This window comes from Narcine bancroftii, chromosome 1 (genome assembly GCF_036971445.1).
Source record: "Narcine bancroftii isolate sNarBan1 chromosome 1, sNarBan1.hap1, whole genome shotgun sequence".
Taxonomy (NCBI): Eukaryota; Metazoa; Chordata; class Chondrichthyes; order Torpediniformes; family Narcinidae; genus Narcine; species Narcine bancroftii.
The window spans coordinates 194,197,999-194,224,604 of NC_091469.1; the positions used below are offsets into that span (position 1 = coordinate 194,197,999).

The following is a 26,606-nucleotide window of genomic DNA, read 5'->3' on the forward strand; positions in this document are numbered from 1 at the left end:
ACGCTGAGTCGTGGCTTTTTGTAAACAAGCAGGCTCAGATAATTTTGGAAAATGTAATTTTTTAACAATCTGTTGATGTTTCCTTTTACTTTTTTTTAACAAATGTACCATTAGGTATTAATTCAACATCTCATACTATTTATAAACTTTTTAAAAAAGTTTTAACGGGCACTTAAAGACAAAACAATAAGTTAGAGTCAGGAGAGGACTGGAAGGCACGTCTGTTCCTTACGCCATCTTGCCACGCCCCCCCTAGTTCTATGATTGATTTTTCAACCTTCAACACTTTTTCTGTGTTAGAAGTCACTTGTTGTTTACAGTCCAAAAAAGCAGTCTGAAATTTTAAAAAATCTTCACAAGATGCATCCACACGTGTCTTAACCATATTTAATTCTGAACATACCAGCATTCATTTGAACCATTTCATTCATTCATTTGAGATGTCAACAAATCCATTCCAGGTTTTATAACAGCTTGAACAATAGCATTCAATTGCATACACTGTGAATTGGTAAAACTCAGCTCTGCTCTCTCTGACATAGTGGCAGAACAAGGTAACTGCAGCTCCAGCTGAAACTCAACAGAAGGCATTTTAAAAGTTTTACTGCGGGTCTGGACTCCCAGCGACGGCACCCCAACTTCCTCAGAGGGTCGCCGCTGGTCTCACCGCCGTATCTCATTGTTTTCTCATCAATTCGTGAAGAAAAACGATTTCTTCAGATTGAAATGCTACCCGATGCATTTCTAACAATGTTAATGTCTTAACAATGTTAAGACTACACAAAAGAGTCTGGAAAAACAACCAACTGAAAAACCTCACAAAGATAAGCGTATACAGAGCCGTTATCATACCCACACTCCTGTTCGGCTCCGAATCATGGGTCCTCTACCGGCATCACCTACGGCTCCTAGAACGCTTACACCAGCGTTGTCTCCGCTCCATCCTCAACATTCATTGGAGCGCTTTCATCCCTAACGTCGAAGTACTCGAGATGGCAGAGGTCGACAGCATCGAGTCCACGCTGCTGAAGATCCAGGTGCGCTGGGTGGGTCACGTCTCCAGAATGGAGGACCATCGCCTTCCCAAGATCGTGTTATATGGCGAGCTCTCCACTGGCCACCGTGACAGAGGTGCACCAAAGAAAAGGTACAAGGACTGCCTAAAGAAATCTCTTGGTGCCTGCCACATTGACCACCGCCAGTAGGCTGATATCGCCTCAAACCGTGCATCTTGGCGCCTCACAGTTTGGCAGGCAGCAACCTCCTTTGAAGAAGACCGCAGAGCCCACCTCACTGACAAAAGTCCCGCATCGGACTTGTCAGCCACAAACGAGCCTGCAGCTGACGTGGACATTTACCCCCTCCATAAATCTTCGTCTGCGAAGCCAAGCCAAAGAAAGAAAAAGAAAATGTCTATTTGTGAAGTGACCTACACTAAACCCCCCACAATATCTCTTTGAAAAACATATCTATATATAATATAAAATCTTTCTTCTTTCTTCTTTGGCTTGGCTTCACGGACGAAGATTTATGGAGGGGGTAAAAGTCCACGTCAGCTGCAGGCTCGTTTGTGGCTGACAAGTCCGATGCGGGACAGGCAGACATGGTTGCAGCGGCTGCAGGGGAAAATTGGTTGGTTGGGGTTGGGTGTTGGGTTTTTCCTCCTTTGCCTTTTGTCAGTGAGGTGGGCTCTGCGGTCTTCTTCAGAGGAGGTTGCTGCCCGCCAAACTGTGAGGCGCCAAGATGCACGATTTGAGGCGATATCAGCCCACTGGCGGTGGTCAATGTGGCAGGCACCAAGAGATTTCTTTAGGCAGTCCTTGTACCTTTTCTTTGGTGCACCTCTGTCACGGTGGCCAGTGGAGAGCTCGCCATATAACACGATCTTGGGAAGGCGATGGTCCTCCATTCTGGAGACGTGACCCATCCAGCGCAGCTGGATCTTCAGCAGCGTGGACTCGATGCTGTCGACCTCTGCCATCTCGAGTACTTCTATGTCCCGTAACAGAATCATTGCAAAAAACCAGCATTTATTACCCCGAGAATTTTTTTTATATAATGAAAGACTTGTTCCTTAAAATGGGTTTGAGATCTTTTAGTCATCCTTGTGCCAAGGATATTCCCAAAACACTGTTGGATAATTAGTTCTGGGATTTGGATCAGCGGTGATGAAAGAACAGTGAAGTATTTCCAAATAAGGATTGTGATTAATGTGGAAAGAATTGTAATGGTATTCCCATGTGCCTTCACCTTTTAGATTGTGGAAATTACAAATTTTCGAAGTGTTGCTTAAGACTCAGCAGTTTGATGTAGGATTTTTTAAAGACGTTACACACTGCAGCCACAAGACACTGTTTTTGGAGAGCAATTAAGAGCTGCTTTATCATAGACGGTGTGCTGAATTTATACTTGCATTCGAGGTGCACCTCTGATAACTGGTGAAATATGTGTTTTATTGCAAAGACAATGTATTTTTTGGTAGGGAGGGAGAATTCTTCAAAAGCTGGCTTGACAAATGGTATACACCTGTACTGCATTAAAATTTGTTTCAAGTCCCATTGCCTTTCACTATTGTCCCTTAATACTCTGCGTGACAATCTGGTGTCTGTGTCAGTGTCCACAAACCGTTCCATCTGAAACAGGCCCCAGATATCCTGCAGGTAAAATGCCAAGATAGCTTCAAATAACACCACATCTGCTGGGTAGACAGTCACCGTCTCAGGCTTTCCGGAATGAGAAAGAAAATCAACTATTTTTCCTTCAATAATATCCCTTTTTGTAACTTGTTTTTTGTAATTTTAAATAAGCTCAGGAATTTTGTTAAATTTCATGATAGTCTTTCTCTTAAACATTTAAAACTTTCCCATTTGCTCTACTCTTCAAGATTTTTTTTCTCTCTTTTAACTGCTTTTTATGTCCAAGGTGAAAAATCCAACACCACTTCACTGTTTCAGATGGAAAAATTAAATTGGAACTGGGAAGAAGTGAATTCTTTTAAAAGTATCACATAAAGGAGCTGGTACTAAATTCCTTGTTTTCTTCTTGAACTTTTTCCTTTTTGTCCACTAAATGTGCTCACTGCTGAGCATATTTGTATCTTCAGGCTACATTGATAACTGCAATTTACATTGTTCTTGACTTAACACAATTACTTTATGCAAAACAATCATTAATCACTTTAAACTTTGATTGTCTTAAAAAGGGGCAGACCATATGTTAATCACTTTTAATCACATTAAAAAAAATGTCTCTTGTTCTTCAAGTAAGGCAATTGATAGCCTTCACACCTGCCATCCTGACAGTATCTGTTAATTACTTTTGGGATCACCAGTGATCCTGGCAGAGCATCTGTTAATGATTCTGAAGCTTGTTTTAAACATGATACTTTACAATGTTAACCCCCCCCACCTCCCCAATTGTCCTTCATTCCACTACATCATTAAATTGCTGGCTGTTGTATTAGCAGTACAAATAATCATCCAGGCCTTTGTTAAGGGAGAATTTCTCCACTCCAAAGTAACTGGGACCAAAGTAAATGTTTAAGGGAAAGGGTTGAGAGAAAGAAACCCACATGCACAGTGAGAGTATAAACTTTATCATCATAGTTATTGATATATACGAGAGATGTGGGTCAAATGTATTCATTGACTATTCATTTCCTAATGCTGTGATTGATGTCCAATTCTCCTGATATTTCAGGGACATTAAAGAATAAAATAAGTATTTTTTTGTCATAATGCATTCCAGAATGGCCGCAAAATTTACAGGTGAGTAACCTGATTAGAGGTTGTTAAATGGATATCTGCTTCATAAGTTTTTTTAATGATGGAAGAATCAGTTTATAGCAATTGTTACATATCTTTTTTTCTAGGGAAGTACAGATTACTTCCTGACTAGTGGAGACAAAATTCGATTCTTCTTTGAAAAAGGAGTGTTTGACAGCAAAGGTGAATATGACCTCTATTCAAGCTAGCTAACAATAATTTACATTAATATACCTTATTTGATACACTTTATGCTTTTTGGTTCAGTAACCATTATTAGTCATTTTTTACCTACAAAGTCCCATCCACATCAAACAGTGTTGCCCCAAAATCAGAATTTATTGTCATGAACATGTCATGAAATTTGTTGTTTTGTGGCTGCATTACAACTTCAAATATTGGTGTAAATTAAGTGGAAATTACAGGACTTTCATACATAGTTCCCCCATTTCAGGGCACCATTGTGTTTGAGATATTTGGCTTCACAGTTGTTTGTGATTACCCAGGTATGTTTAATTGCTTCATTGGTGCAGGTATAGGAAAGCTAGGCTTGATTCTAAGCTTTTGATCACATTTGGAGTCTGTAGTTGCTATTTTTCAACATGATGTCCAGAGTTGTGCCAATGAAGTCAAGAAGCCATTAAGAGGCTGAAAAATAAGAATAAAACAGTAAGAGACATTAGGCAACCCTTAGAATTACCAAAATCAATTGTTTGGAACATCATTAAGAAGAAAGAGCAAAGGGACTGGTAGGCCAAGGAAGATCACCACTGCTGATGACAGAAGAATTCTCATCTTAATGAAGAAAAATCCCCAAACACCTGTTCACAGATCAGAAACACTCTTCAGAAGGCAGGTGTGGATGTGTCAATGACTACTGTCCGCAGAAGACTTCATGAACAGAAATACAGAGGCTACACTGCAAGATGCAAGCTAGTTAGCCACAGAACAGAATGGCCAGATTATAGTTTGCCAAGAAGTATTTAAAAAGGCCTGCAGAATTCTGGAAAAATGTCTTTTGGACAGATGAGACTGAGATTGACCTGTAATAGATGATGGCAAGAGCCAAGTGTGGAGGTATAAAGGAATTCCGCAAGATCCAAAGCATACCACATCATCTGTGAAACATGGTGATCAGGTTTTTATGGCCTGGGATATAAAATAAACTGGGATAAAAGTGAAGTAATGGAATTATACAAGGAGTCTATTCACAATGTCAAAAAGAAGTTCCATTTAACATAACAATTTACAGCACGTAAACAGGCCATTAGGCCCTTCTAGTCCGAACCAAACACCCCTCTCTAGTCCCACCTTCCTGCACAATGCCCATAACCCTCCATCTTCTTCTCATCCATATACCTGTCCAACCTTTTCTTAAATAATACAATTGACTCCGCCGCCACTATTTCTCCCGGAAGCTCATTCCACACGTCTACCACTCTCTGAGTAAAGAAGTTCCCCCTCATGTTACCTCTAAACCTCTGCCCCTTAATTCTTAACTCATGTCCTCTTGTTTTAATCTTTCCTCCTCTTAACGGAAATAGTCTATCCACATCCACTCTGTCTATCCCTTTCATAATCTTAAATACTTCTATCAAATCCCCTCTCAACCTTCTACGCTCCAAAGAATAAAGACCTAATCTGTCCAATCTCTCCCTATACTCTAGATGCTTAAACCCAGGTAACATTCTGGTAAACCTTCTCTGCACTCTCTCCACTCTGTTTATATCCTTCCTATAATTAGGCGACCAGAACTGCACACAGAACTCCAAATTAGGCCGCACCAACGTCTTATACAGTATCAACATCACCTCCCAACTCCTATATTCCATGCAATGATTGATAAAGGCCAGCATACTAAAAGCCTTCTTCACCACCCTATTCACGTGAGTTTCTACCTTCAGGGAACGATGTACCGTTACTCCTAAATCTTTCTGCTCTTCTGTATTCATCAATGCTCTCCCATTTACCACGTATGTCCTGTTCTGATTCTTCTTACCAAAATGAAGCACCTCACACTTATCAGCATTAAATTCCATCTGCCATTTTTCAGCCCACTTTTCTAAGCAGCCCAAATCCCTCTGCAATCCTTGAAAACCTTCTTCATTATCCACTATTCCACCTATCTTAGTATCGTCTGCATATTTACTAATCCAATTTACCACCCCATCATCTAGATCATTAATGTATATAACGAACAACAATGGGCCCAATACAGATCCTTGAGGCACACCACTGGTCACCGGCCTCCAACCTGACAGACAATTATCCACTACCACTCTCTGGCCTCTCCCTTTCAGCCAATGTTCAATCCATTTGACTATCTCAAAATTTATACCTAAAGACTGCACCTTCTTAACTAACCTTCCATGTGGTACTTTATCGAAGGCCTTACTGAAGTCCATATAGACAACATCCACTGCGCTACCCTCATCCACATTCCTAGTCACCTCTTCAAAAAATTCAATCAGATTGATCAAACATGACCTTCCTCCCACAAATCCATGTTGAGTGCTCCTGATCAGACCCTGTCTATCCAGATGTTTATAAGTACTATCTCTAAGAATTTTCTCCATTAATTTACCTACCACAGACGTCAAACTTAACAGGCCGATAGTTGCCAGGCTTCCTCCTTGAACCCTTTTTAAATAACGGAACCACATGCGCAATGCGCCAATCCTCCGGCACTATCCCCATATCTAATGACATTTGGAAAATTACCGCCAGAGCCTCTGCTATTTCCTCCTTCACTTCTCTCAATGTCCTGGGGAAGATCCCGTCTGGTCCCGGAGACTTATCCACCTTTATATTCTTCAAAAGCCCTAAAACTACATCTTTTGTAATCTCTATATTCCCCATATTTACCCAATTTGCTTTTTTTATCTCACATCTCCCAATATCCTTCTCCTTAGTGAATACCGAAGAAAAGAAACTGTTCAATATCTCCCCCATTTCTCTAGGCTCCACACACAGTTTTCCGCTCTGATTCTCTAAGGGACCAATTTTGTCTCTAGCTTTCCTTTTACCATTAACATATTTGTAGAACTCTTTTGGATTAGTTTTCACCCTGCTTGTCATAGTTTCCTCGTTCCTTCTTTTAGCTTTCCTAATTCCTCTCTTAAGATTCCCCTTACATTCAATGTATCTTTCAAACATACCCTTAACTCCAGGCTTCTTATATCTAATGTATGCCTCCCTTTTTCTTCGAACCAAGTTTCCAATATTCCTTGAAAACCACGGCTCTCTCAAACCTTTTGCCCCTCCTTTTAACCTAACAGGAACATAAAGCTTTTGCACTCTCAAAATCTGATCTTTAAAAGACTTCCATCTCTCTATTACATCCTGCCCATAAAACAAATTGTCCCAATGCACACCCTGCAAGTCCTTTCGCATCTCCTCAAATCTAGCTTTTCCCCAATCAAAAACCTCAACCCTTGACCCTGACTTCTCTCTTTCCATAATGACATTGAAGCTGATGGCATTATGATCACTGGACCCGAAGTGCTCGCCAACACTAACCTCCGTCACTTGACCCATCCCATTTGCCAACAGTAGATCTAACATTGCTCCTTCTCTGGTTGGCACCTCTACATATTGTTGTAAAAAACTATCTTGCACACATTTCACAAACTCTAACCCATCCAGTCCTTTCACAGAATGTGTTTCCCAATCTATATGTGGAAAATTAAAATCTCCCATAATTACAACCTTGTGCTTATCACAAATATCTACTATCTCCCTACAGATTTGCTCCTCTAGGTCTCGGTCCCCTCCGGGTGGTCTATAATACACCCCTACAAGTGTAACCTCTCCTTTCCTACTCCTCAGTTCCACCCAAATAGCCTCCGTGGATGTGCCCTCTAATCTATCCTTCCTAGGCACCGCTGTAATATTTTCCCTGACAAGCAATGCAACCCCACCTCCTCTTGCCCCTCCGACTTTATCACACCTAAAACAACGAAACCCAGGGATATTCAGCTGCCAGTCACATCCCTCCTGCAACCATGTCTCACTAATCGCTACCACATCATACTTCCAAGTATCAATCCACACCTTCAGCTCATCCACCTTTTTTACAATACTTCTGGCATTAAAATATATGAATTTCAGAGATTTCCCAATTTTTAATCCCTGTTTTCCCTCATCTTTAATAACAACATTATTTACTTTTCCTGCCAATTGCCCTTCATCTTCTTCCGGAGCATTTCCCTTCTCTATCACCTGCCCATCCATATTCAAATACTTACTACAAACTTTCTTTGTTTGCATTCTAACCTTCTCCTTACTGCTCTGTACTATTTTGTTCCCTCCCCCCCAACCATTCTAGTTTAAAGGATCCTGAGTAGCCCTAGCAAATACCTCTGCCAAGATTCTGGTCCCCCTGGGATTTAAGTGTAACCCGTCCTTACTGTACAGGTCACATCTCCCCCAAAAAAGGTCCCAGTTATCCAAAAACTTAAAACCCTGCCCCTTACTCCACACTCCTTACTTGACAAATAAGATTAAATATTTATGTATATGTATTGATGATAATTTGAAAATTTCATATAAATTAAATTATATTCCAATATTTAAGAAGATAGATGATTTTTTTTTAATGGGTGAATTTGCCTATTACTTTAATTGCAAGAGTTAATTGTATTAAAATGAATTTTTTTCAGAGAATTCAATATTTTTTTCAGACTTTACCTATTTCTATACATCATAATTTTTTTTCAAGATTTAAATAAACAAATTAGTAAATTCCTTTGGAAAGGAAAAATGGTAATAAAATCATTAGAAAAGTTAACATGGAAATATGAATTAGGAGGATTACAACTTCCTGTTTATTAAGAATTATTATAAGACAGCACAATTAAGATTTCTTGATTCTTTGTTTGTAAAAATGAAACCATCTTGAGAGGAAATTGAATTAAATAAAATTGGAGAGTTTATTTACAAATGGGAACCAAAATTAGTAACAATGGATATTAAAATATTTGCCTAATATTTAGAATGAAGGTAAGTTAGAAATTGATGGAAATCTTTTATCATTAAAAATGCCACTAATTAATCCTCTCTTGATTTTCTCAATAGATCATATCTTTTTTGGAATAATAAAGGAATTCAAATTGGGAGATTGTTATGATAATGATAGATCGATGTCATTTGATCAATTAAAAATTAAATATGATACTCCTCCTAATACGTTATTTTGTTATTTTCAATTAAGAGCCTATTCAAGAGAGAAATTAGGATCTGATAGGATTCTAAAAAATCTTAACAGATTTAGAACAAATGGAATGACTAAAAAGTTTATTTCAATTACATATATGTTATTACAAGAACAAACACCTAATGTAGGCTTGTTTAATTCAAAAGGAAGATGGGAACAAAATTTAAATATCACAATAGATCAGCAGGTTTGGCAAGATTTATGTAGCTAAGTTGTGTCTAATGGAGTAGTGGCTGGTTAGGAAAGTTGGGAAAAAAAGGCAGAAAAACAAAGCTGAGAAGTAAAACATAAAAAAGTTGCATGATAAACAATATAAGAAGAACCTGAAGATGCTTCCAAAGAAGAAAAAAAAATCTACAATGACAAGTAAAGAAATCTCCAGGAAAAAAAAGAGGAAGGCCTTACCGGAGTCCGTGAACAGGGAGCTCTCCCGAAGAGGATGGCCCGAGCTGCGAAGCCGGTAAGCGGGCAGCTTGGGGGTGAAGTCCCATGGGCGGTCTGGAATACTGGCTTGTGGAGCCAGAAAAAGAAATGCCAGCACTCCTCGCATACTAAAGAAGACGCCAAAGGGAAGAGACACTGACAGCAGGAAGCTGACTCTATAATGGGAGAAGCAAGATCAATACGGTGACAAGAAATGGAGACCAAGAAGAAGATAAATGCAAGGAAATAAAGATTTTAATGGAAACAATAATGGCTGAGTTCAGAACCATTTAAAAAAAAACAATGCAAGAGACAGATGTAAAAATACAAAGAATGGAGAATGTTATGGTAGAAATGAGAAAGCAAAGTGATGAAGTGGAAGACAGTAGAAATGGGGATGAATGAATTAAGAGAAGATAGAAATAAGGAGATTAAGAGACACATGACTTAGTGACCTAGAAAATTGACATTTTAGAGAATTTCAGCAGACGTAAAAATGTAAAAATAGTGGGCTTAAAAGAAGGTGAAGAAAGGGCAGATAAAAAAGAATTTATAAAATGATGGATCCCACAGATCTTGGGAGTAGAAGAACTCCAAGAAGAAATAGAAATTGAAAGAGCCCACAGAGCATTGATGCCAAAACCACAGCAGAAACCGTGCTCCATACTAATAAAACTACTGTGATACACCACAAGAGAGAAAATATTGGAACTAGCTATTAGAAGAGTGAAATAAAACAAGGAACCACTGAAGTACAATGAAATTTTTTTTTACCCTGATATCAGCTTTGAACTTTTAAAGAACCGTAAAGAGTTTAACTTAACAAAAACTGTACTATGAAAAAAAGGTTACAACTTTGTGTTACGGCATCCAGCAGGGTTGAAGATATTCATCCTTGGTGGGCAAAATAGACTGTTTTCAGATCCAGAAGAATCCCGTCGCTTTGCAGATCAATTACCAAATAAACAACAAGAAGAGGAGTAAAGAAAATAATAAAATAATGTATATGAATAAGTTTGAATGTCAATAGTTTGATTATAGATGTTTAAGAAAAAAGGAAAAAAAGGCTTTGTAATATTTTAAAGAATAATATATAGTGATTTCTCTGGGGCTGGGGAGGGGAAAGATCTACCCGCTGCAAAATCTGTTGAAATTTGCAGTATACACCACAACCCACAAGAAAAAAGGGAGTTGTGGATGTCTTGCAAGGTAGTAAAGACAGCTCATATTAAAGGTTATTTTCCTACTAATTGTGTCATCGTGTATAGTAAAGAGAAAGAATAATCTAAAAAGTGATGTTTAGAAGAAGGGAGATGGAGGGGTTGAAGAGGTGGAATAGTGGTGAAATTGGATGGATAAGATGAATATATTAAAATATATGACTATAAATAATAATATTAATAATAATATATCACAATCAAATTAAGAGAAAAAATGTTACTTACACTACTTAAAAAGGAGTAAATAAACATAACATTTATACAAGAAACACATTTAACTGAGTTAGAACATTGCAAACTGAAGAGAGACTGGGTAGGTCACGTAGTTGCATCATCATGCAATTCAAAAACCAGGGGAGTAGCTCTATTAGTTAATAAGAATTTGCCAATTAAGATAAAGAAAGTAATAATAGACCCAGTGGGTAGATATGTAATGATGATGTGCCAGATTTATTCAGAATCTTGGAACTTGTTGGACATTTATACATTTAATGAAGATGACTAAGAATTTATGCAGGACATTTTTTTAAAGATAGCAGACACACAGGGACATATCTTACTAGGGGAGACTTTAATTTTAACCTTGACCCATCAATAGATAAAACCGGGAAGATAACTGCAAAAAATAATGCTGCCAAATTTAAATTAAATTCAATGGATGATACAAAGATAATTGATATATGGAGAAAACAACATCCAAAAGAAAGAGATTATTCATATTATTCAAACAGACATAAAATCTATTCTACGATTGATATATTCTTGTTGTTGGTACAGATTCAAGGGAGAGTTTGAAAGACCAAATATAAGGCAAGACTTTTATCAGACCACTCACCCTTGTTATTGATAATTTCTTTAGAGGCTATTCCACCGAAAACATATAGATGGAGGCTAAACCCCATATTGTTAAAAAGGCAAGACTTCGGGAATAAATAGAATAACAAATTAAAATATATTTCGAGACAAATGCAAATTTATTAACAGACATTTATATTATGGGACGCAATGAAAGCCTTGATTAGGGGACAAGTAATTAGTTACACGACCAAGATTAAAAAAGAATATGATTGGGAAATAGACCACTTGGAAAAAGAGATAGTAACTATAGAGAAAGACTTAATGAGAAGGGAAGATATAGAGAAAAGGAGAGAATTTATAGAGAAAAAATTATGATACGTTGCAAAGATACAAAGTGGAGAAAAATATTATGAAAACAAAGCAAAGATATTACGAATTTGGAGAGAAAACCCACAAAATTTTGGCTTGGCAACTAAAAACAGAACAAGCAACAAGAAATATCATAGCAACAAGGAAGGAGGATAAACAGATCTCATAACCCATTAGAGATTAATGGAAATTTAAATTTTTTTTATAAGCAATTGTATCAAACTGAAAACCCAGGGAGGAATGACAAAATAGGTGAATTGTTGTCAAACATCAATTACAATTGGAAGATCAAAATAAATTACTAAAACCCCTGACAATTTCAGAAATACATGATACACTAATGACATTTCCAAATAATAAAGCGCCAGGTGAAGATGGATTTGCCACAGAATTTTATAAGGTATTCAATAATCTATTAATTCTGCCCCTCTTAGAGGTAATGAAACAGATGGAAGAGACCAGAATTTGCCTGACTCATGTAAAATGGCAATACTCACAGTAATTCCAAAAACAGGAAAAGACCTGTTGTCACCGGCTCCATATAGACCAATATTTCTACTAAATACAAAATATTGTAGCAGTACGCTTGGAGGGAGTGGGCAGAACCAGCGATAACAACTCCTGTCTTGTGACAGCTAGACACTACAGCCTCCTATCTACTAGCAACTAGCCACTACAGCAATGAGGCATAGTGACTCAGCAGAACCCGTAGGTCTACTGAGAAGCCCTGACCTACTCAGTGTATCTATGTCATGAGGTCGTTAGCACTTCAGATGTCATGATGCCAGGTCACATGTTGTGTGTCTATATTAAGCCTGATATCACTGTAATAAACGCTCTTCTCTTCGCTGGCTGACAACTTCAGGTGTGGTCTTGTTATTTCAGCATGATGGTGTATGAGCACAAACATCATCTGCCACACTATAAATTAATTGCAAAATTACTAGCGAATAGATTAATAGATTGTGTACCGAAATTAGTGACAGGATTTGTTAAAAATAGAAGAGCGGCAGATAATGTCTGTAAATTTATTAATTTGATCCATACGGCACTAAATACAAAATACCAAGTGTGGCAGTAGCTCTTGACGCAGAGAAAGCTTTTGATAGGGTGGAATGAAGTTATCATTTTAAAGTATTGCAGAAATTTAAGTTACCAGAAAAATGATTTAATTGGATTAGAGCACTGTATAATGGTCCTCTGGCAAAAGTGGTAACAAATGGATATGTTTCAGACCACTTTAAATTGAGTAGGCCAACAAGACAGGGATGCCCATTATCACCTTCCCTGTTTGCTTTGGTTATAGAACCATTGGCAGAGCTGATAAGAAAAGAACCTATGATAAAAGGAATAAAAATAAAAGAGGAGGAATTTAAACTTATTTGCAGATGATATTATAGTATATTTAACAGACCCAGATAAATCAATAAAACGGTTATATACAAAATTGAAAGGGCGATATCAGAATACAAGGTTAATATTGATAAAAGTGAAGTAATGGTAATGAACAAAGTCGATTATTCAAAATGTAAAAGGGAATCCCCTTTTAAATGGCAATCACAGGCCATATGTTACCTAGGTATCAAGATAGATAATAATTTAAATCATTTGTGTAAATTAGTTTACCAACCATTAATAAAGAAAATACAGGAAGACAGAGAAATGGAAAGATTTACCACTAACTCTAATAGGGAGATTAAATTGCATCAAGATGAATCTATTTCCATGGCTACAATACCTGTTGCAAACTCTACCGATTCCCTTGTGTAGAGCGCATCGAAAGAACCAAAGACTTGTTGATCCAAACCAAGGTTCACAGTCAACCTACACTACAATCTGTACATATATACATTGGTGATAGAATCTGTACTATCACACCTTGACAGGGGATTTTTTAATGAAATTAATCAAATTAATAAGAAAGTTTATATGGAAGGGTAAAAAATCAAAAATGGCTTTGGAGAAAAATAACATGGGCATATAAACAAGGAGGATTGCAGCTACCAAATTTCAAAAACTATTACAGGGTAGCACAGTTAAGATATTTATCAAATGGGAGAAAAACTGGCATGGCTCAAGATAGAATTATATAAATTAGGAGAAAAGGTCCCAGAACATTTACTCTATAAATGGGATGAGAAACTGGTGCAACACATCTACCAATACTACATCATGTACTAAAAATATGGAAGAGAATACATCTGGAGTGAAAGTTGATAAATGATCAAATATCAAAAATGTTATTAATGCAAAACACATTAATTCCTTTTACAATAGACAATCAAATTTTTAAAGGAATGGGCAAGAAAAGGAATTAAAAGAATAAAAGATGGGTTTTTGGGAAATAATTTATTGACATTTGAACAGTTAAAAAATAAATGTGGAATATCACATGGTACAATATTTTCATACTATCAGTTGAAAACCTATTTAAAAGAAAAGCTGGGAACTAGTCTAAGATTACCTGAGAGTAGCTGCTATGAATACCTAATTACAGACATTGTGATAATAAAAAGTTATCACAATCATGTACAGCAAATTGCAATACAAGGAAAATGATGAATCAATATATAAACCCAAACAAGGTTGGGGAAAAAGATTTAAATATATGAATAAAGAATGAAACAGGGAAGGAACTATGTGCAGGTACAATGATTAATACAATAAATACTGTTTCATATGATACAATACAATTGGCTCCATAGACTACATGTTACACCTCAAAAATTAAAAGAACGGAATCCAACAATATTGGACAAATGCTTCCATTGTAAACAAAAAATTGGAACAACAATACGTACAATTTGGATGTGTACAATAGTGAAAAACTTTTGGGAAGATTTAAACCTAATATTAAATGGAATTACAAAAAATAGGATACCAAAAGACTCAAAAATCTTTCTGTTAACATAAAAGATAAAGAATTAGGTCTAAAATTAGACAGGGTTCAAAAAAGATTTATTATGATCATGCTTGCAGCAGCAAAAAAATACTTAATGGTAACTTGGAAAATGGAAGCAACCTTAAAAATACAATTGTTCATAGAAATGAACAAGTGTGTTCCATTAGAAAAAATTACCTACAATCTAAAAGACAAATATGCTCTAACTGAACAAATTTGGAAACCATACATAGAGTTTATTAGAAACCACCAATTTCAGACCTCCATCTCTTGACATGATAAGTTACAATTATGAAAATAATTAAATATGAATTATTGGACAACATGATTTCTTTAATGTTATATTGTTTATTTATTTCTTCCTTTTATTTCCTGCTTTAAGCTACAGGGCATTGGGAGGGTGGTGGGAAGGGATGGAAAATGAAAGTGTCACTGTATATTTTAATACTGAGTATTTGCATATATATTGTTATGTGGTCCACGGTGAAGAACTAAATAAAAAAATATTTTTAAAAATTGTGTCTAATACTCTGTAAGATATAGATTATTCCATTATATATTATTTTTACACCAATTGTACATTACACCTCAGAAATAGAGTAGATGGAAATTGAGCATATCAGACCAATGTTTTATATGTGGAAAAGAAGTTGGAACTTTTTTTCACTCTACATGGTCTTATTTGAAGGTTAATCCTTTTTGGGCTTCTGTTAGTAAGTTTCTACAACAAACTATTGGTGTTACTTTTCTGTTAAATCCTGAATTATTATTGTTAGGAAATTTTGAAAGTATTTCTCCTAAATTTGTCAGATATTCAATTGAAATTTAAGTTAGCTTTAGTAGTAGCAAGGATGTTTCATTAACATTAGAAAGATGGCATATAGAGATTCAAAGTTGTATTCCTTTGGAAAAATTACTTCTAATTCAAAGGGTAAATATTCTGTATTTTTACAAATTTGGAGCTTATGTACTAGAATAATGAGACTAAAATTATATTTTTTTATTATTTTGAATGCTTCTGACCAGAGAAGTTTTCCCTAAATGAATAATAACTTCTGGAACAATATTTTTTGGGATCCTTGAGTGTCATCTGAAGCAATCCAAATTAATATACAGTTATGTTATTATGCATTTTGGATTTAGATTTAGATTTTAATCATTGGGATTAGTTTAGGTTGGGGGGGGGGGTTAGGGTTTTTTTTGTTTTAGTAGTGTCTTTTAGTTTTTTTTTCTTTTCTTTTTTATATATTTAAAGGCTTTAACATTGAATGCTACTATGGCATCTATGAACAAGCATTTAAAGTGGATATTGACTTTTAAAAATCAATTAGTTGGCATTCAGCCAGAGTCAATGAAGATGATCAAAATTGAGCAGTTTTGCTAGATAATTTTCTTCCTCCCCTTTCTCTTGACAGGAGGGGCCCCACTACTACCCAAACTACCCATAAAGGACCTTCTATCTGGCCTAACTAGTCCTCATTAAAAGGTGAACAATTGATTAGTCCAAACATTAGCTGAATAAGATATTGTCTGACACCAGCTAATTAGGGCTAGGTCTTGATTGACTCTTTTTTTTCTTCTTTTTCATTCAGGTGACTTACTTGTACCAAAAGAAAAATCCTTAAATAAAATTGGACATGGTAAAGACATTGTTTTATTTGACATGCATTAACTTCATTGTTCATTGTTTGTGATGTAGAACCATGTAGCAAAGGGAATCAACACCACTTAGTGATTTTTTTAAAGGTTATAAATGTCAACATAAAGCTCATAAACCATGGTTGCTATTTATTCTTAAATGACCAGAGCAGAATGCTTGATTGTTTTGTCTAATCTTTAACCCAGGAGAGATGAGATCAGCTGAAGTAAAAGTACTGTTTAGTAATTGTGCATACTACCCATAACATTAATAGGAAGGGCTAATTGTATAAAAATGAATATATGTCCTAGAGTACAGTACTTATTTTAAATGTTACCTATATTTATACCATCAAAATTTTGTCTAGAACTAAATAAGTATGTAATGCTATGAGCCCAGAGGACCCCAAAACCCAGCAGCAATAGATACTCACCAAGACAAATGGTTACTTAAACAAAAGTTGCTTTTAGTTATCTTAAAACATGAAAATGGAATCATTACTTTAACTTATCACTATTAACTAACTTAACCCTGTTCTAATTCTAAGCACACGTGTATGTAATGTGTGTAAGTTCAGAAAAGTTCTTTGATTCACAGTCCAATCTCACTTCTCATTCCTCCAAGTTCACTGGTTGCAGGCAATTCTTATACTGTGCACAGAATTTAACATTTATGAAATTCAGGTTTTGGTGCTAGAAAGGTAAATAATTACTGCTCAAGAAGGTTCTTGTCAGTTTTGAGAGAGTGTTTGCTGGACACCCACAACTGATTCTTTTTAATCAGCCACTTCAGTGTCTTGCCAAAGAAACTTGCCCCATCAGGGTTTTTCAGATGATAACCTCTTTCTTTCAGGTCACTACAGAGTTCCTTTCTGTTTCCCTTATTTCAAGTGAAACATTAGGCAGCCAGTTCTTTCCTATTGTATGGACCACAAGGGCTTTGACCAGGCACTCATAACCCATCTTCAAAATGGGGTTTTTCCCACAAGCTTGCCAGCTTGTCCTGTCCCAGTCCCAGCTGTTGTTGCTGACTGTAAAACTGCAGAACTGATCTCTCTCTCTCTCTCTCTCTCAGAAAAACACCTGTTTGACCCCCTCTCTGCTTGCAAAAACCACATGACGCTCTTAGAACAGAAAGCTGCCACCCAGACAGCCTGCGGCTCTGAACCTACTCCTCTGAGTTCTTTAATCTGTTGCTTTTCAAAACAACAATCCATTAGTAAAGTCACTTGGGCACTCTCCAAAGCTTTTGCAAAGGCTCTTGGAGCCAGAATGTTCAGCATTAGCAGAGCTCCATTATTTTAAATGAGATCTGTTTTGAAGTGTTTGTATGTGACCTACATTAAAAAACCTGCCCCAATTTTTCTCTCAAAAACATATCTATAATCTGTCACAGTAAGGAAATTTATTTGGAAAGGGAAAATGGCAAGCGTTGCATTAGAAAAATTAACGTGGAAACTTGAATTAGGAGGACTACAATTAGCAAATTTTAAAAATTATTATAGAGCAGCCCAGCTGATGTTTCTCTCTATATTTTTTCAAGAGGGAGAGTAGCCAGCATGGATTCATATAGAAATGAATAAAATAGGAGAGGATAAATCAGAGAATTTTACATATAAATGAATGATAAGTTGTTTATTAGAGATATTCCTTTGTTAAAACATCTTTTTAAAATATGGAGAATAATACATATGGAAATTGGAATAAAAATTTTCAGTCACAAGGAATGATATTGAATCAGAATCCACTTGCTTCTTTTACAATAAATAATAATCTTTTTAATATTTGGTTTAACAAAGGAATTAAGACAATAAAAGACTATTTTCATGGTGTGGTTCAACTCTGATGACATTTGAACAATTGAAAAGGAGGTATGAAATACAAAACAATACAATATTCTCTTATTAGTTCAAGGCATATTGAAGAGAAAATTTAGGTCCAGATTTGGTATTACCTGAACAAAGTTATTTGGATCAATTAATCACAGTTATAAATATTCAAATGTTTATTTCAATTATGTATACAATTTTGCAAAAAGAAATGCATAAACTAAGAGTTCTTAAGTCAAAACAAAGATGGGAGAAAGATTTAAAAATAGATATTCAAGAAGAAACTTGGTTAGAACTTTGTCAGGATAGTACAGGTACACAATCCTTTATCTGGACATCTAAAATCTGGAAAGCTCCAAAATCCGGCAATTGGGGAGAGAGACGGCAGCGCGAGTCGGGCGGGTGAGGGGGAGAGACCGGCAGCGCGAGTCGGGTGGGCGAGTGACAGGCAGTGTGGGGCGAGAGACTGGCAGTGCGAGTCAGGCGGGCGAGAGAACAGCAGCGCGAGTGGAGAGACTGGCAGCACAAGTCGGGCGGGCGAGTGACAGGCAGTGTGGGGCGAGAGACTGGCAGTGCGAGTCAGGCGGGCGAGAGAACAGCAGCGCGAGTGGAGAGACTGGCAGCACAAGTCGGGCGGGCGAGGGGGAGATGGCAGCACGACTGGAAATGGGTGGGGGTGGATACAGCAGCACAATTTGGGTGGGCTTAAATCTGGCTTTCCGAAATCCGGAAAAATCCAAAATTTGGAATGCACTGTCCCCCAAGGGTTCCGGATAAAGGATTGTGCACCTGTATAACTAATACAATTAATGTCTGGTATAGAATGGTACAATATTTTTACATCAACTATATCTCACTCCACAGAAATTAAATGGATTAAATTCTAATTTTTCAAATTAATGTTCTAGATGTAATTTAAAAAAAGGTACTTTTTTTTTTACATTCTATGTGGCAATGTTCAAAATTAAGACCCTTTTGGATAGAATTGGGTTTATTTTTGGAAAGTGTTAAAAAAAAGTTGTTTCCTCAAGATCCAAATATGGAAATATTTTTGACACAGAATTGAAACTAAAATTAAATAAATATCATAAAGAATTTATTAAAATAGCTTTGGCGGTAGATAGAAAATGTGTGGCAGAAACTTGGAAGTCAGATGCATATTTGGGAATGAATAGATGGCATATTGAATGATTACATATAATTTATGCAACAAATTTGAAATTTTTCAAAAGATTTGGAAATCATATTTTCAAATTGTAGGAATTAGGTTGTAATTGCCCAATCTGAATCTTCCAATTCCTACAAATTAAGATACGTTAGATTTTATTTGATTTAGTAAGTTTTTATAAATAATATTCAGATGTTCTCTTTCTCTATTTTCCTTCTTTTCTATTGGGCTGTCGGGCAGGAGGGGGGAAGTTGTGAGGGAATTTTTTTTCAAAAATTACTGTATTAATTTTTAATATTTTTGAACAATAAATTTATGTATAAGTTTTAATGCATGTGCAAAATTAAATAAAAATTTCCATAAAAATGTAATTGTACATCAAATAGGAAAAGCCTTTTAGCTGTATGTTTTAAAAAAAATTTAAACATGTTTATTTAATGAATTAGAAGTATCAGTGTAGAAAATACATAACAATAAATAAGCTCCCATTGCTTTCAATAACTTAGACAAGATTCTCACTTTTATAAAATTATTTAAAAAGAAATTCGTTTAACACTGTATGCTAACAGGATGTCAGTGGAATAAATGTGATTATGGGACAGTAAAACCCAGAACATACTCCAACTGATTCTGATTGGACCTTAATTCTAATGTCTCATTTCATGCTCTGACACAATCTTATTATTAACTTGACTTTATTTTCTCCATAGCACTCCATGCCTTGGAGCCAACATTCAAAAATCTCACGTGTTCACCTAAAGTGAAGGTGGGTCTGTCTTGACTTTATGATCAGTGTGATAGAGAGTCATATTAACCTCCAAACATGGTAATTTATTAACAGTATTGCCTAATGTTTTTCAAGGTAAGTCAAGCTGAAGTTGTTTTTGCTCTTTTAAATTGCCACGTGCAAGGTATAAATGAATAATGTTCTTGTTAATTTCAGTTTTAACAATCCTTTCACTTGCAACCTCCACATTCTTCATCCTACTTGATTACATCATTATCTTTCAAGTACCTTAAACAAATCATGAAAAAGGTAGATACTTCTGAGTTTTGCACCAGCAATCTTCTTTCGGCAATTTCCCATGAACATTTGTAGGTACACTGTTTTACATATTCAAAACTCAATACGTTTAACATGCTCAGTTTCTCCACTGATTTATCACATTGCTTCTCTTGTATCTGGAATTGGATGAGCAAAAAAACCCCTCCATTTCAATATCATTAAGCTCACAATCATTGTATTTCTTTCTTGATACAAATTCTATTTTTTGACAAATTGATTTACCTCCATCACAAACAACTCTTTCAGGCAGAAAGTGACCGCCAGCAACCGAGGCATCCTCTTTGTCCCAAAGTTGGTAACAATCCCTTTATCCTCTATCACTAGGCCTTTTTGCACTTGTGTCCCACTAAATCGGCCATCAGTATCCCGGGATAGGAATGGTGTTTTTGCTTTTCACACTTGACTATTCCTAACTGGGACACTGCATGCATTCATACAGGTACACAATCCTTTATCTGGACATCTAAAATCCGGAAAGCTCCAAAAACTGGCAAGTGGGGAAAGAGACCGGCAGCGCGAGTCGGGTGGGCGGGGGGTGGGAGATGGCTGTGCAACTAGAAGGAGGTGGGGGTGGATACGACAGCACATTTCGGGTGGGCTTAAATCTGGCTTTCCGAAATCCCGAAATGTCCAGATAAAGGATTGTGTACCTGTATGAATGCGTGCAGTGTCCCAGTTAGGAATGGTCAAGTGTGAAAAGCAAAAATGCCATTCATATCCTGGGATACTGAACGGCCGAAAAATCTGAAATTTGGAATACACTGTCCCCCGAAGGTTCTGGATAACCTTCCGTTGTACCTTCAATTGGAAGTGTCCAAATGACGCAACATGCAAAAGGCAGAAGTGATGTCAATTCATTCTGTACAATGGCGGACATCAGACAGATCGCTTTGGGCATCATGAAGTTGTTCGAATCTATCACTAGACAGTCAGGTTTTATCAGCCTTCTTACCTGCAAGTTGGTGCAAAGAATAACTGTTCCTAAAAGGCAGCGGACACCTGAACTCAGTGGCAGAATTTTAATATCTTGCACATAACCTGTGATGTGTTTATGGAGGAGAGTGTGACTGAACTGTGAGTCTGCCATTAAAAAAAAAACTTGATAATAATGAAGTATCTTGAAAGGGAACATAATAACAGAAGGATGTGGAAGAAGGAGAGACCTCAGGGACTTGTATTTTGCAATGAAGTCTTTGAAAAATACACTGATGACCTGTGGCATGAGAATCTACGAATATCTTGTGCTATGATTGATTTCATTGCTGGGATACTGGGGCTACACCTGAGGCATAAGAACACGAAATGCCAAAGTCCTCTGGAACCTCAGTTCAGGCTTGCAATAGTCTTGTGGTGGCATGCCACTCCTGGAGATTATCGTTCCATCTGTGTTCTTTTTGGTGTTGGTATCTCCACTGTATTAATGGTGGTGAGGCAGGTGACTGCTATGGTGGAAAAAAAACCTGATGTCTCATTTAACTGGGCTGCCGACTGGGGACCGTCTTAAGGAGACAATGGAGACATTTGAAAGAAGAGGCGGGTATCCAATGTGTGCCAGTGCTATCGATGGTACACATATTCCCATAATTGCCCCACAGGATGATCCAGCATCCTACTACAATCAAAAAGGGTGACCCTCCATTGTTCTGCAAGCCATTGTCGACCACAACTACTGGTAAGGATGAATTATCCATTAATATCAGTTTTCCTCACCTGAAAATGTAAGCATCATGCCTCTCTAGCTTTCTCCTGTGTTTCCAGCTTCACAGATGTGTATGTGGGTTGGTCAGCTCGCACCCACGATGCTCGCGATCTTCTCAACTCTCCCATTTACAGAATGACTGAGGATGCAGGTGGTTATCTATTCCCCATTGATGTAAGTGAATATTACACAGTGCACGATGATGCTTTAACATGTACATGTTATCATCTAAAGTGTTAGATGGACCCTTGCTATAAGCAAGTGGTGAGTAGACACTGCCACTGTTCCCTTCTGCTCTTCTCACCCACACACTCTATTTGATTGTTTCATAGGTCTCCAGAAATGTGAATGGTTTGGAAATACCTGCACATTTGTCGGGGTTCCCACCTATCCACTGAGAAAATGGCTGATGAAGGGATTCACACACTATCACATCATTGATCTCCATAAGAGCACATTCAATTACAGTCTGAGCTCCACAAGAATGTTTGTGGAGAATGCGTTTGGCGTCTCAAAGGTCATTGGAGGTTGCCTGTTGAAATGAATAGTTATTAATACTGCTTTTGTGTCAGGTTGTTGTTGCCTGCTGGGCCTTGCATAATATCTGCAAGATTAACAGGGAGCACTTCCTGGAAGTGTGGAGGGCTGTTGCATCTGATCTCCCTCCTTCAGAAAGAATCCCTCACAGAGATGCGACAGGCTATGGTCCGCAGGCTTTACGTGAGGCTATTCTGTACGAAAATGAAGCTAATAACTGGGTCATTTCACTTAAAAGTCAATAAAAGTTTACTGCTTGTCTTGGAACAAAGTGCAACTGTAAAATCTGAACTCGAAAATAAAACCTCATTATTAACCTTTGGGACGTCATGTGCAACTTTTGTGTACACATAGACAAAAATTGTCAATAAAGACAGTGCAAATACTTTCTGGAATAAAACTTTAACATATTGATAACACTTTGTTGACATCTTTTTATTTCCATAAATCTTTAACAAGCCTTCACAAGTGATCCGTGGCAATGTAGTGCACGTGTAGATGTCTGAAAAACTTTAGTTCAATACACTACAGAATTGTAAACAGAACAACTTCAGTAATAAACAAATTTTGTGAAACTCTTCATTGGGCATTATCATCCTCTTCCTCAAGCAGGTGAATGTAGGAGCCAGAATAATGGCCAATGAGGGGGTGATCAGCTGAACCCTCAACACCATCGTGTGATGCGTGTGCCCCACTTGAGGGGGTGTTGACAAATGGCATGTAGGTGGAAGATGGCAGCGGGGGAAAGGCTGTGTAGAGTGGGAGGAGGGAGAAGAATGGAATGGAGAGGGCTGACAGTGGTGAGAGGAGGGAAAGGTATGCAATGAGGCTTATGGCAGCATGGTGGCAGAAGATAGTTGGAAGGAGGCAGAGGCCAGTTGGAAGGGGGAGGCAGGAGGCCTGGCAATGGAGGAATGAGACTGGAGGGCCAAGGCAGGACTTGGGCAATTACTTCGATGGATGAGGCAAGTCTGGTTATCACTGCAGTCTGCCTGCATTTCCTGCCTAATCTCATTTATCAGGTATCGTTGTCAGCCTGACGCTCCTATCTATCATGGTACTTTCCTGACTTTTGTTTTGTTGCTGGGCCAGCCATTTCTCAAGCATTAGCCCCTGCAACATCTCCACATGCCTCTCCCTTTGGTCCCATTCTCTTTCCTGGTCCATCTGGTCTATTTCAGATGGGAGCCCACACATCTTGGTTGCTGCCTCTTGCCTTTTTGTGGCTTCTTATGTTTCTGTCTCCTCTGCCTTCTGGATAGCAGTGAGACACATCTGTCAATTATATGCCATGTCATGACCATTAATTCAAACCAGAATTGACATTTAACAGATTAATTATGAGTCTTACCAGCTTCTAGTACAGCAGGAGATGTGATCCCTGACTTTTCAGCTATTGTCGCCTGATCAGTTACAGTCTGTTGGGCAGCTGAGGTAGTGGCAGGGGATGAAGCAGGAGGGGATGAGTACGGTGGGAGGAAAGACACCAGGAGAAGTTAAGGCACCAGGGGATGGTTGATGGATCTGTAGCAGACAAAGTACAAGGGGCATCCTGTTCCTGCATCTCACCTTCCCCCTCAGGTTGCAAAGTGGGTTCAAGGGATTGTGCAGTAGCCCCCTTCCTCGCATGCAGGTTGCCTACAAAGGCGAGTGGTGTAGCTTTCCTGTTTGTACCCCAGATGTCATATGCCAAATTAAAATAAGGCCAGTCTCAATGGTCTGCACCACTCCTCCCATTGTGATCAATAACCTGGTAAAGCCTCTTCTTTAGTGTCTTTAACTTGTTAATGACCTTTTTTTTTGTCCCCGATACCCCATTGCCCTGAGCTTTGATGCAATACCCTCATAAAATTTCCCAACTTTAATTGTGCCCATTAACTCGTATCTGGCTTCCTCTTCCAACCTTAGGTTGAGGAGCTATTGCAACTCCCTATCCCCCCAGTTTGGAGAAACCATTTTTAATATTTGTTTGTGTATGTGACTTTTTCCACTGATTTTAAACTACTTCTTCAGCACACTTCCCCATGGGGTTTAACATGCTCACGCAAAAAATTGCTTAATTTCTTTCCCACAAAATCTCCAGATTTTCTTTAGCAGTGAATGCCAGTGAGGGGGCATGATGAAATTGACCACCCAGTTGGCTTCTTAGCAAAAAAATTCAATGTTCATGAAAGGAACTATTCCACTATTGAAAAGGAACTGTTGTCTATAATATTTGCTCTGCAGAATTTTTTTTTTTGCAGGTACAAAGCACATGTTTATTTCAGGGATGGAATTGAGACAACAGGGTCGATATGTTAAGCAAACTTATACACATACACAATACGCAGGGGGTAAATATACACTTTCGGATGACAAGGGGGAAACTGACAGAAACTGGGGAAGTTACAAAAGCATACACACTCAACAATCAAATCAAGATATTATGTGCCCCCACCCCTTGACTGGTATGCACACGGCTCTGCTACCTAGCCTCGAGACTCACCCCATCCCAGTACAGGAGGTGATACTTACATGCCACGAAGAGTCCAAAGAGCGCTCTGCAGAATTTTGATGTATATCTCAGTACCTCTCATGAACCAATCGTGATATTTACTGACCACAATCCTCTGGTGTTTTTGAATAAAATGAAGAATAGAAACAGAAGATTGTTAAACTGGAATTTAATATTGCAAGAATATAATCTGAAAATTAATCATATCAGAGGAACAAATAATGTGATAGATTGTTTCTCAAGATGTTAAAATTGATCATGTATAGAAATATATCTCAACATTGGGTTACATTGTTATAACATGTTATATATTGTGTATTGTTTATCACTTTAGTGATTTTAAAGTCAGTTTAGTTATAACTGAATTTTAACTCGAGTTAAAATTCCTTTGTAGGGGGAAAGTGTGACAGATTATGTTATATTTTATATTGTATATAGATATGATTTTGGGAGATAAATTGGGGCAGGTCACATACAAACATTTCAAAACAGGTCTCATTTAAAATACTGGAGCTCTGCTCAAGCAAGACAGGTTGGCTCTGTGTGCCTTTGCAAAACTTTGGAGAGTGCCTAAGAGACTTCACTAATGGATTGTTGTTTTGGAAAGCAACAGATGAAAGAACTCGGAGAAGGTTCAGAGCCACAGGCTGTCTGGGTGGCAGCTTGCTGTTCTAAGAGGATCATGTGGTTTTTGCAAGGAGAGAGGGAGTCAAATAGGTTTTTTTTCTTTGAGAGAGAGAGATCAGTTCTGCAATTTTACAGTCAGCAGCAACAGCTGGGACTGGAAAAGGACAAGCTGGCAAGCTTGTGGAAAAACCCCATTTGGAAGATGCTTAGTTCAGCCTGGTAAAAGCCCTTGTGGTTCATACAAGAAGAAAAGACTGGCTGCTTAATTTTTCACTTGAAATAAGAGAAACAAAAAGGAACTCTGCGGTGACCTGAAAGAAACCCTGAGAGGGCAAGTTTCGTCAGCAAGACACTAAAGTGGCTGATTAAAAAGGAATAATGAATCTCTCTCTGAAAACTGACAAGAACCTTCTTGAGCAGTAACCATTTACCTTTCTAGCATCAAAGCCTGGTGAACTTCATAAATGTTAAATTCTGTGCACAGTGTAAGAATTGCCTGCAACCAGTGAACTTGGAGGAATGAGAAGTGAAATTGGTCTGTGAATCAAATAACTTTTCTAAACTTACACACACACACACACACACACACATAAGTTAAAGTGTGATCCTGTTTTCATAAGTTAATTAAAGGCAACTTTTGTTTAAGTAACCATTTGTCTTGATGAATATCTATTACTGCTGGATTTTGGGGTCCTCTGGACTCACTCGTAACACTAGACATTCACCATCACATGACCCCCCCCCCCCAATAAAAATCAATAAAATATTTTGAAAAGCATGAAAGCAGCCAGATTCACTCCCTTCTTTTCACAAGGGAAGTGGCAAAACTTGATGATCTATATAAATGGAAGAAGTAG

General features: G+C 37.6%; 1 protein-coding gene and 1 long non-coding RNA gene across 9 annotated transcripts in view; both read left to right on the forward strand.

The window, feature by feature from the left end:
* Positions 1-26,606, forward strand: part of phyhd1 (phytanoyl-CoA dioxygenase domain containing 1) — a 58,136-nt gene that overhangs the window by 13,918 nt on the left and 17,612 nt on the right. For all 8 annotated transcript variants that reach the window (XR_011340607.1, XR_011340612.1, XM_069886882.1 and 5 more), the window contains exons 3-5: positions 3,872-3,947; positions 16,284-16,331; positions 20,037-20,092. Coding sequence is in view for 6 of the 8 variants with exons in the window: in XM_069886882.1 (XP_069742983.1) it covers positions 3,872-3,947; positions 16,284-16,331; positions 20,037-20,092 (180 nt within the window). In the remaining 2 variants the exon portion in view is untranslated. The remainder of the gene's footprint in view (positions 1-3,871; positions 3,948-16,283; positions 16,332-20,036; positions 20,093-26,606) is intronic.
* LOC138736853 (uncharacterized) lies at positions 22,076-23,045 on the forward strand. Its single transcript, XR_011340629.1, has 2 exons — positions 22,076-22,265; positions 22,424-23,045. It is a non-coding gene; the product is annotated as an uncharacterized lncRNA (long non-coding RNA).